The sequence below is a fragment of the Melospiza melodia genome, chromosome 11 (assembly GCF_035770615.1).
Source record: "Melospiza melodia melodia isolate bMelMel2 chromosome 11, bMelMel2.pri, whole genome shotgun sequence".
NCBI classification, from domain to species: Eukaryota; Metazoa; Chordata; class Aves; order Passeriformes; family Passerellidae; genus Melospiza; species Melospiza melodia.
Window position 1 is genome coordinate 7637277 of NC_086204.1, and position 12361 is coordinate 7649637.

At 41.5% G+C, this 12361-nt stretch overlaps 1 protein-coding gene across 1 annotated transcript in view; it reads right to left on the reverse strand.

The window, feature by feature from the left end:
* HMCN1 (hemicentin 1) overlaps nucleotides 1–12361 on the reverse strand; it is a 162945-nt gene that overhangs the window by 115740 nt on the left and 34844 nt on the right. The window contains exons 3-6 of the mRNA XM_063165448.1: nucleotides 11855–12013; nucleotides 11199–11321; nucleotides 3583–3754; nucleotides 2329–2435 (exon numbers count right to left, since the gene is read on the reverse strand). Coding sequence (XP_063021518.1) covers nucleotides 2329–2435; nucleotides 3583–3754; nucleotides 11199–11321; nucleotides 11855–12013 — 561 coding nt within the window. The remainder of the gene's footprint in view (nucleotides 1–2328; nucleotides 2436–3582; nucleotides 3755–11198; nucleotides 11322–11854; nucleotides 12014–12361) is intronic.

Here is a 12361-nt window from a genome sequence, read left to right on the forward strand (position 1 = left end):
AGACAGCCAGTTTGTCTTGGAAGGAAATCACACCAACAAATCCACAACTCCTTGCCTGCAATGACACTGGTCTGGGAGTTAGGACCTGACCATTACAAACTCCACTAGAAAATGGTGAGTGAATCAGAACTCAACAGAAAAATCTGTGCATTAAAGGTGCTTCTCTTCCCTGGCCAAGGGGGAACAGAGGATGCACGGGTACTTCTGTTCTGTACCCTTGTACCCTCAACTGGTCATTCTGTTCCAATCAGCAAAAAACAAATCAGAACAACCCCCACCCATCCATCACCCTTGAACAGCCTGAGCTTCGTGTTCTGAAGAGTACAGCTGCTTTGATGCACATCTTTTATCTTAAAGAAGACAAATCAAAGTTATAATAAGTTAGTTCCTATGATTCTATGCAGAGAAAGAAAGGCCAGGTGCTACTTGCCAAAGGTGCACAGGAACCCCTGGTTTTTCCTCCTCACCTACTTCTACGCCCTTCACATGTCTGGAAGCTTCCACTGAGCTTTCCCTGGAGTTTTACCTGATCCATTCTCAAATTCCTGTAGCTCTCTGGGAGAGGTTACTCCAGAGTAACCCCCTCTGCCACTGCTGCACGTGAGTACCAAATTAAACAGTTGTTTCTTCTAACTAACAGCCTTTGGACAGGCATTAGACACCATGACAAATCCATGTCTATGTGATTAAAACATATTTCCTTCTATTTAGTTATCCTTTCACCTCAGAAATAGAACCACTAAAACCTTTTTTATATAAGCCAGCTGTTAACAATATAAAGAAATATTTAATTGTGCCAAACAACTCAAGGTATCAAGCGTTAATTGCCAGTTAAATTTTCATTAGATAAATTCAGTGATAAAATTATGGTTTTATAGCTTGGTGCATCTGTATAAGGAGTTTATGGTGTGAATAAGATTTTCACAAAGCTTAAGTCTTAAAATGTTTGTGTAAATAAACCAAGCCAGTTACTAAAGCCAAGTAAACAATCCACAGAAAAATATACTGGGAAATCATTTCTCTTTATGAATTACTCAGACCTTTGGATATTTGCAAGATTTAAGGCTAGAATAACCTTATAAAATTTTACCATTTCCTAATAACAATAAACACATCTCTCACTGTAACGTCTAGGAGCTGAAGGTGTTTAGGCAAACACAAGGAATTAGTTTTATCACACAGGACTGCTTTCCAATTATTATCTTTAGGTCTCTTCTCATTATTTGTAGTTGAACATGGATTACAGAGACTGTCCATTAGTGTTTCCCCTACCAGGTTGGATGAGTATAATCAAAAGTGCAAATACATATTTGTGAAAGATACTTTCCTGTCTTGCAAACAACATCAAAAAATTGCCCTCACCCTATAAGTCTCCAGCAAGTGACAGAAGTGAATCCTAAAGCACTGACTTGTAGGAAAAGGTCTCAGGACTCTATGTGGATCACATTACCATGCCCAGCAGAACCTAAACCTTCTTCACTTTTAATAGCCCACCAGGTTGTCTCTGTACTGGTTTTCAGCACTTTTGGTCATAGAACCGTGGAACTGGAAATGATCTTAAAAAGTCACCCAGTGCCACCCCTGCCATGGGCAGGGACACCTTCCACTATCCCAAGGTGCTCCAAGCCCCATCCAGCCTGGCCTTGGACATCCCCTCCAGGGGCAGCCACAGCTTCTCTGGGCACCCTGTGCCGGGGCCTGCCCACCCTCACAGGGAACAATTCCTTCCCAATATCCCATCCAGCCCTCCCCTCTGGCAGTTAAAAACCTTTCCCTCTTGTCCCATATATCTGCCCATATAAAAAGTCCCTGTCCCTCGTTTGATAAGCCCCCAGTCCTAGACAGACATTCAGACAATTCTCCCCAGAGCTGCTGAGCTCAACATGCTTTTGTAGCCGCAGTTCTGCAGCAGGATCAACAGCTTCCCCCAGGGCTGTGTGTGAATTAATGGTCCTTTTCAAAGCACCTCTGTGCTTAGGGCAGGGACAATGCACAGCAGGATCCATTCAACACTGCCTATAAAGTGCCTCACCCGGGTGCCTTCCCCTCCAAAAATGACTATAGAGTATTTACACTGCTACAATGGAATAGTTCAGTCAGAAAGGATCTACACCAGTAGGATTGTTTCCACATCTATTTAGGAAAGCTGGGATCATGCAGCTTTACCTACATAAAGAGGTATACAACAATATTAAATACAAGATCACAGGACATTTACTGTAACACAGACTCAGCTATAAGTATCTATGACAAATAACACAGCAAATCATTATAGAACCCCCTTATATGCTACAGGACAATCATACAGAAGTTCTGCAATAACTTTACCTTAATTGTCCATGTTCCAGGCTCTGGATCTTTGACATTTACTACCTTTGCAGAGTTTTGGATATTTAGCAATTCATTCAGTCCTGATGCCTTACTGAGCTGCTTGCCTGAAAAAACAGAAACAGGAACCAAATACAGAATGGAGTAAACACAGCATTGGTTTTAAAAAACAGAGAGTAATACATTTGGTTTGGACCCATGTATTTCTATACTTGACTTATTACTTCGCAATCAATGACATTTACAACAGTCAAAATTCCCTATAATTCTCTGACAGAATACTGAAAATGTTCATTTATATGTGGGTGGTTGTGTGCAGGAAATGGCCCTCTAGAAAGGGATTTTGCTCCCTAAAGGCTGACCCTGAAGAATCATCAGCCCTAAACTCATCTGGCTCTTTCAGAGCACTAAAGGGAAAGAAGAAGTGGAGACTGGGATGTCCCAGTGCCCATTTTCAAAACCTACAAGATTTGCCTTGAGTAATTTCAGTGAACCCCTGTGGATTTAGATGCATGGAGCTGATTTATGAAAAAGGCCAAAAAGAGGTCATCGCTTCAGGGAAGCCTGACACTTGCACCCAGGACTGTGTGTTGTCACGGCTTGAACACAGACATTGAGCAAATCTCTTTCCTGTAAACAAGAATGCCTCAGTGCAGGACAGACCAGACCAGAGCACATTGCAGGGAACCCATCCTGGGCAGAAAATATTTCCCAGCTACTCAAGCAATATCCTTAGGCAAAAGTCATTCAGAGAATACAAAATATGATCCAAATTTATTTCTGGAGTGCTGTTCCAAGTTCCTAGGGCATCAACTTAATAATAAACAACAGATTTGTTCAAAATAGCTTCAATTACAGATTAGCACCAAGTCTGTCATTGCATTCCCCATCACACACTGCTCAGCTGGAGACGGGCAGGGGAGACAGGTTTGGTTCTGAATGTTCTCAGTTCAAAAAAGCTAGACCATGGCTGAACTTTCCTCACATAAAACCCAACCAGCATGTACAAGCCTTAAATGATGGTTCAGGGAATATAAAAATAGATGAAAGACTCAAGTGTCCAGTAATCCAGAATGAAAGGACAAACAATAACAAAGAAGATGGAAGTGAGATGAAGTAGACAGAAAAAGGAAGTTTTCCAGTTTCCTCCAAGTGAAAAAAACCCATGGAATATTGGAAAAAAAAATAAAATACCAGAAGGGATATTTCCTTCCCTTTTTCCACTATCACAAAAGAAAGTATAAAGTACTTCACCTAGAGGATTATGAATCTCCATTGCTGGTGAAGGACCACTCAAGGACACTGTAACTTCCTTCAGACTGGGATCAAAAGGGATCTGCCAAGTATTTACAGCCATAGACAGATGGTCTGTAGACAAGAGATGCACTTTGGAGGCTTGAACTGCTTCTTCAACCCATTTTAACACCTAGAAGAAAAAAGAACAGTTGTTACTATACTGTCAGCAGTACTGGCTGTTGAAATCTTTTCTGCTGAAATGCCTCTCTCTACTATCTTGTAGAGATTCCATATTGATTTATTTTTTAAAATGTGAATATTTAAAGGAAATGCAACTTTAATAGAAGATACTAGCAAAGCCATGGTCAGCAGCATGGTGTGTAAAGGAGTACACTAGCACACCTGGATATATCTCTACACAACAACCACAAGTAAATTTTAAAAGGAATTAGAGATACAAACCTGTGGACATTTCTGTTCATCAATTATTATTTGCATGAAGCAACAAGGAAAATATTCTTATCCAGATGTACTGAGTAATTGCTATCTCTGGACTTCTCCAGTTTTTTTTCCCCTAAAACACCTAATACAAGTTACTGTTAGGCACAGCACAGAGGTGGGATTGGAGGGGAACACAGCCTTGGATACTATGTCCCTGCAGGGCACAGAGGCTCCCACAGCAGGGACAGGACAGCAGCCCATGGGAGAACCCACAGTGAAGGAAAGGAAGGGTGTGAAGAGGCAGAGCAGCCAGGAGAAAAATGTATGTACTGACCACAACCCCATTCCTGATGGCACTGGGGGAGGGAGAAGGAATCAGGGGAAGAGTTGAGTTGGGCAAGTGGAGGCAAAGTGGACCTGTCTTTGCTTCCCACCGCCTGAGGGAATAATTGAATATCTATTTTAATTGGCAACAAAATAATTTTCCTTAAGCCAACTTTGTCTTGTCCTCAACAACAACTGGTGACTTCCCTGCCTTTATCTCAAGCTTCCTCAACCCATTCCTCCTTTGCAAGGGATGAGTGAGTGGCTGAGAGAGAGCCTGACAACCAGCCAAGGGAAACCCACCACAATCAACCCAGCCTCCCCAGAAACACACCTGGTTTGTCAAACTATATGATTTTGCATCACCTCTGTACATCATAGAGCTGCAGCATATTTTTAAAATCCCACTGAAGTAATATTTGGTTTGTGTAGCAATGTGCATGTGACTCACAGTAATACTGAACCATGGTTTAAAGCTGCAGTTGACCATGGTGGCTTGGGAAACATTTTGTAAAGGAGAGCTGTCTTTTGGTTATGTCAGTTCAAGACTTTGAAACCAGCAAGAAACTAAGATCAAGTGTTACCTGTCAGTACTGGGGGTCTCCAGGGCAAGTCCTTCAACCTAGGACCCAATTCAACACATTGCCCAAAAGAACCTCATTCCCCTGGTTTATTCTGCATTACTTGCCTACTTTATCATTTAAGAAATAGAAATATGCCATAGGTTTGTGTGTGAGATGACTTTGGGATAGAAACTAGATTCCAGCCTCCTACAGAAGAGTACTTGTTCTCATAAGTAACAGTATGAATGCCCAGCAACCTTTGTGGAAGGAAATAAGTTTAAATAAACGTCATTGAAAACACATTTGAAATGGTGGGGGCAGGTTTTCATCAATCATTGCCCTTCCACTCTTAGGAATGTCCCACCTGAGCTGTGCTGAGTGCTCCCAGCACAGGGTGAGACAGCACTGACCAGGTGTCCCCTCACCAAGGGTGTGCACAAGTGAGCTGCTTGGGCATGTTTGCAAAACAACATACCAAAAAATCACAGTAAAACTGCCCGTGCTGCTCAAGGCGCCGCAGCAACATGGCCCAAGAGAGAACTGGGGTTTGTGCAACAGCTGGTGACACCAGCTAGGGAGCAACTTGTGTTTGCTTTAGACAAAGCCTGGAACAGGAATCAAGGCTTCAAAAAGATCCAGCTCATTTAAGTTCCACTTTAGAAATTATACATCTGGGCCCAAAAATGCTTCCAAAGAAATTTCAATGTTCTACTCCCAGTGAGATGAACACGACACTTTTTTGTATGAGGTATATGGAAAAGTTCCCATTTAATTCCAGGATATCATCTCCACAGGTAAGTTTTTAAATGAATTGTAAAATTAAATGAACCCATACGAACTTCAGTTTCTGAGAGTTTTTCAAGATCAAAACTGAAAATAGAAGGCAACAGAACAACCCAGCTGTCTGCAGTCTGGCAGCAGCTTGCTTGTGTAAGTTCAATAGGCAATTCTGGGAGATCCATTTCCCAACCCTGTCATTCCAAAGAGCTTTGCAATAATGCTGTAACACTGGTTTAGAAGTAGGTTTTTTCTCCTCTGAGACCTTTACAGAAAGCCCCCAAAAGAACAGCAGCTTTTGTTGTTCTGCCAAAATGTGACGTGATGAATTTTATTAGAGGGGGAAGGGCAAATAGAGCAATGATTTATAACTTTTCCCCAGAAAATTTGCTCTTGCAACCTGCCCTGCTGTCAGGTCATTTCTTGGAATGCATAGTGAAACCTGGAAAATCTGTGGAGTATGGCCTCTATTCCCATTTGTTTATTCTGGGACTCAAGAATATTTCTCAAGCAGTCAAAGAAACAGGATTTCAGATTAACCATTTCATTGCTGAAGTAAATTTAGGTTCATACCTACACCCAAAGAGGAAAAATGTTCTAATAATGTTTTCAAATGCACATAAAAAAATATAATCGAGATAGTGCATGAGAGAACATTACTGTAAAAATAAACCATGAATTATATATATAACATATATGAAAACCAGACAACTGAAAAGTTTTAGTGTTGGATCTCAAGCTCTTCAAAGTTAGGAACCACAAGAACTAAGCCTGTCCACTTTCAAAAGCCCTTCTGCAGTTGCTTTATGACAAAAGCCATAGGTACATGATCACGGTTTATTTTTTCCAGAGACTCCAAATTCCATAGAAAATAGAGAAAGACCAGCTGTAACTATTTGTTTTTCCTTACTTTGTTTGGTATTCACTGTACATTATGTATCTTCAAAATAGAAGCATTCAGCTGCTTCTCCCATGAAACCTTTCTCCTCCTTTTTCTATGAAAATGGATAATGCCCGCTTGGGACCAGGGAGAAGAAAAGGCAAAAAACAGAGGTATGCAAGAAACTTTCATTCTATAATGTAATTTTGAACTTTTGACTTTGTCACCTGTGTTGCATCCTTGAAAAGTAGTGGAGGGGCCTTTTACACCTTAAACTGAGTGAAACAAGATTGGAAATTGCTTCCTCTGCAGTATGATCCAAACACACACTGGTCATGCACAGCAGGAACCTGTAACACCAACCCCAGCTGTGTTGGTGTAACCCTTGTGTTGCCATCCCCTGGGAGGAGTAGAAATGGGATGCTCCCAGTGGGTTTAGGGACCTCTATCTACAGCAGAGCACTTGTGAGTGAACACCACCAGACCCCACACCCTGTGATCTTACAGATGATACTTTCCCCACAATAACAACCCCTTTTGCCTCATCTTTTGTAAATGTTCTGTCACCAGTCCTGTCTTCAGTGCCCCCTCAATCTCATCTCATCCATAGCACCCTTTCATTCACAAGCTTCTCATCCAATTCCAAACTCTTTTTTTCCCCATATAGGTTCATCCAGCTTTCAAGTCACTCAACAGCACCCCCTTTCTTCCATCAAAGTCCAAGCTGCGCCCCCATGTCATTCTCAGTTCTCCTCCCATTAATGTTCTGTATATGGAAGATACATTTCTACTTATTTTAAAAATCAGGAAGAAATACGTATTTTTAGGCAGTTTAAGGACAGGAATTCTTCCCTTCTTACAGAAAGGTTAGAAGTAAGAAAAATCAAGTGTTTCAACACTAAAAGAAATGGAAAAAGACCACTCACCAGCTCAGTCCTTGTGAACTCCTAGCTCTACACTGATCAATCCAGTTCATCAGACATAGGAATGACTCAGTTTTGCCACAAACAATCAAAACGACCTGGAGACATGACCTGAACTGCCAATGACTAATAAATCTCCACTATTTTCGAAAGCACCATATTCACACTCTGCTGATCATCACAGTTCATCTCAACAACCCCTCTGGCATCATTACAAACCCTTGGGCATCACAACCATTTACAGGAATTTCCTTACAGAAGGATAATTAGGTGTGGTGGAATGTAACTTCAGTTCAAGTCAAAATTAGTACCTTTTGGAAACCGGACACAGTTATGAAAATAGAGAATCTGCTCCTAACAAGAAATTTAACCCATGCTTGATGAATATTCTCAATGCCATGAGAAGACAACCTGAGGGAATGGCTGGAGCTGTGCCAGGGCCGGTCAGGCTGGAGATCAGGAAAGGTTCTTCCCCAGAGGGTGCTGGCACTGCCCAGGCTCCCCAGGGAATGGGCACAGCCCCAAGGCTGCCAGAGCTCCCGGAGGGTTTGGACAATGCTCCAAGGGATGCACAGGGTGGGATTGTTGGGGTGTTTGGGCAGGGACAGGGGCTGGACTCAATCCTTGCAGGGATCCTCTCCAGCTCTGGATATTCTGTGATTCATTTAAATTTCAAGCAATTATTGTAAATTAAGCCCTGAGTCTACAAAAGCAACCAGAGAAATCTCACCTAAAGAAACACTTTTCAAAACCAGGACTTCAATGCTTTGATAAAGCACTTTGATAAAGGCTTTCCAAGACACTGGGGACAACATTTCAGAATATTATGGTCCTATAATGGTTCATGTTGGAAGGGACAGTAAAGCCCACCTTGTCTCAGCCTCTGCCATAGGCAGGGACACCTTCCAATAGGCCAGGTTTTTCAGAGCCCCAACACGGGCCTCGAACACTCCCAGGGACAGGATCTTCATACTCTAACTAGATAAATATTCTCATTTATCTCATGCACAGAAATCACAGTGAGTTTGTAGAAATAGGACCTTCATCCCAGACTCTTAGATGAGCTACCTTCAGAAGGTAAATGGAGATACATATGTATTTCATGCTTTGCTAGACTGAACCCAACACAACTTTGTCAATCACTAATAATTTTGCCCCAGTTCATTGTAGTATTTGAAATTAGAACATGTTTTTCAGAAGTAAAAAAAAAGGCATCAAGTTTTCATAGTCTTCTCAGTACACAAGCATTGGATGTGTATCAAGTACTGTTTTGCTGTGTTTCCTTGTATCTAGCTTAGAATATTGCTTCATTCTGCACTTAATGCTCAAAGGACAAGAACAAGAGGAATGGTTTGAAACTTTATATACTAAAAATAGCTTTGTTTGAGTTTTTGGGGGGTAGAATAATCAAAATGTTTTAACAAAACAAGTCATTGGTTTGGCAGGGTAGTCGGCAGGGACTTTGTAGCTACTCCCTAATCCCCAAACCAGCACTGGCCGTCTCTGCCCACAACGGTGAGTGTGCTTCAGCATTTATAAACTGCATTCTTTACACATCATCAACTCCTCAGAGAAAAAAGAGGGCAAGCGTGATTGCTTGATTGGAGCTGAATCCTGCCTGAGGGGTATCCCACAAACAGCTGATCAGATCTCTGTGAGATGTCTTGTTTGTTTGCATCCACCCACTGGTGGATGTGCTTCTTGGAATCAATGCTGATCCAGAACTGAAACCACAGAGATGGTTTTACTGGGGACAGCACCAATTCGGCCAACTCATTTTTACAGTCACTTGGCCCAGACACAGATTTATGTAAGGTCAACAATCACTAAAATGGCAGAGTCTTTTGGGTTTGGCATTAACACAAATTGTTCAGCAGTTATTGTGGAAGACTTCTGAAAGTTATTTAGAGTTTGCTTTTTTTGCACCTTAGGCAATCTCTTACACTGTTTAAGCATCTCTTCTTCCCAGTGGCCATAGGCCATATTTTTCCCTCTCTCTCAAGAAAACACTGCAAAAATTTCATCTACTAATTTTCCCCTCTGCTCCTGTGCAGAGGTGGGCAGGCCCTGGCACAGGGTGCCCAGAGAAGCTGTGGTTGTCCATGGATCCCTAGCAGTGTCCAAGGCCAGGCTGGATGGGGCTCGGAGCAGCCTGGGACAGTGGAAGATGTTCGTGCCCATGACAGGGGGTGAAATGAGATGATCTTCAAGATATCTTGCAACACAGGACATTTTAAAAGTTTACAATTCCATGATTATTTACTCAAAAGAAACGTTGCGATGAAGCTGGAAGGGGGTGAAATCCCCTGCTTAAAACCTTACCCAAAACTCCAAGGCAGTCTATCCTTACAGGCAGAAGCTGGTGTTCTGATAAACAGGGAAGTGCCAAGTTCAGAAAGCAGCACCACGCACCCAGGAAAGGAGCTCATGCCATCTCCACTCCAGAACATGGTGCTGTCTAGCATCTACAAATGGCTTTATCTGCTCACTTCTACCTCTCAAAAGCAGAAGAAAACAAAACCACAACACTCTACCCTAACCTTTATCCTAAAACTACAGTCCTGGCAAAGAGCGTTCCCCACTGGCAATATCAGGAGATCACAGAATTGGTTGGGTTGGAAGGGCCCTTAAAGACTATTTTGTTCCATGATGATCCGTTCTGTAGAAAGGGTTTTCATGGAGTATCACAGAGAAGTTTTACCCTTTATACAAAATAGTAAAATGCAGGCCAGAAGCAAACCAAACAGGTAATTTCTTTTCTTCCAAATTTTAACCTAATTTTTGGAGGATACATCTTCTGGGAAGTTTCTCCTTTTGATCACCCTCACATCACTGCCAATAGCTTCTATCATTCCCAGCGAGAACTTCAGTTTTTCTAGGCAACAGCTGTAGAAAAATGCAATTTATCTCCAACATTTATCATTGTCAAAATTTTAGAACATAAAGAAGAAGGAACAAACCAGGGTAAATTTTTATTAAAAAACTTCAGCTAGTTATTGCCTACACTGGGAATTCAAAGGGGAATGTTTACAACATTTATAAACAATTCCAGCTCTCCAGATAAATACCATGTGATTTCACCTCTCTCCAAACTGTTTTCTCACGCACTTCTGAAGTTTCATTACTGTCTGAGATTCACCGAAGTTCCCAAAGCAAATATTCATTCGTGGCTGTAGGTCAGGAACCACAGTTAGCAGGAGGGCAGCAGAGGTGGTGAAAGTATTGCAGTGATAACCTCAATTAAAGTTATTTCCATGACTCTGTGAACAATGGAAACCTGAGAGCTCCCATTATCTATCCTATGTGGGGAACATTTTTGCCCAGACTAAATAGCAGTCCTTTGCTTGTTCACAAAATGCTCATTTAAAGCTAAATGTGCACTCTTGTTTTGAGCAGAAACACCACTACATTACACAGAGCGCAGAACGGCTCCTTTTTTAAAAGCTCTTCTCCTGGAAGCCTTCTGGCACAGGCAGAAGGAAGTTGGGGAGGTTCTAGCATGATACGTCACTTCACACTTCCCTGTTGTCAACAAAAGTCACAGAATTGCATCCTGATATAGAAGATGGAGAAAGAAAGGAAAGGTGGAAGAGAGTCCACATGCTAAGACCAGAACATTTAGAAGTTCCCCCTCTGCTCCCTAACCCACCACCAACTCTCTTAAAGATTTACAGTGTAACTCTTGCCTTATTTTCTTTATTGATTGCAATACTCAAGCAAAGTTACCTCATTAACTTGTTTTTTGTCCAAGTGAAAAATTTGACCAGAACTTGTTGAAGCAATTTCTTCATAGACCTTGTAACCAATATGATCCCTGTCATCACAGTCTCCAGTCAGCACAAACACCACCTGGATTTAAAAAACAAAAACAGTGAATCATTGGACACATGGTACACAGGTGAGGAAAACACTGCCACAGCAGCATTAAGGCAAGACAACAGAAGAATATGTCAGTTGAGATGGGTTTGTTACTCTACATGGACAGAGGCATTGCACTCAGTAATGATGGAAAAAGCAATAGAGAAGAAAAGAAATAGACAAAAATACCTTTAAAAGTCAATCAGCCCTGTCATTCACATAATACCTCCTTTAGAACAACAACAAAAAAAATCCACATAAGTGATAAGCTGCCAAAACCACATATACTGGTACAAGATTCAGTTCCATTATTTAATTCACAATAGTAAAAGAACATTCCACTAAGTTTTTCCTTACCCAGATCAGTTAACTCTATTAAAAAAAAAATATTTAGAATGCAGTATTGTGGTCCCTTCTGTAAAAAGATTTCACCAAGTTTCACACAGGAGAATTCTACCCTTAGTCATCAAGAAAACAGAGCATTAAACACACAACCCAGCTGGGAATGCAAATCCCCTCAGTACCTGTGACTGTTTCTGTTGGATGAGTTGAAGCACTTCATGGGTCAGTCTGTAATCCTTGGATCGGGCATCAGTAAAGACATAGATGAAAGAGCCAGGCAGGGAAATTTCTAGAGCAATCTTTATTGCCCCAATGCTCATCTCTGGACAGTCTCCACCACCCTGTTCACAAGTAGAAAATAAAACATAATTTTTTTTTTTAAGAAAAAAAACATACCAAATAAGTTACTTTCTTTTGGGACATTCAAGACAGATACTTCCCCAGCCTCTAATCATTTATTCACCTTTTCTACCCTAAGAATTTTATGGTTTGTGCAGAGTGCTGTAACACACTCACAAGCAGCAACTGTGACAATTCCAAAGAGGAAATAAAGTCAAAGGAAGAGTCCTGATGTTGGCTGGTGTCACGGTCACTCCTATCCACGTCCTGCTCAGCTCCAGCTTTTGTGACAGCCCCATTTCCCACACTCACACGTTGTCATATATAGCAAGAGTTCTATTTCCCAAATC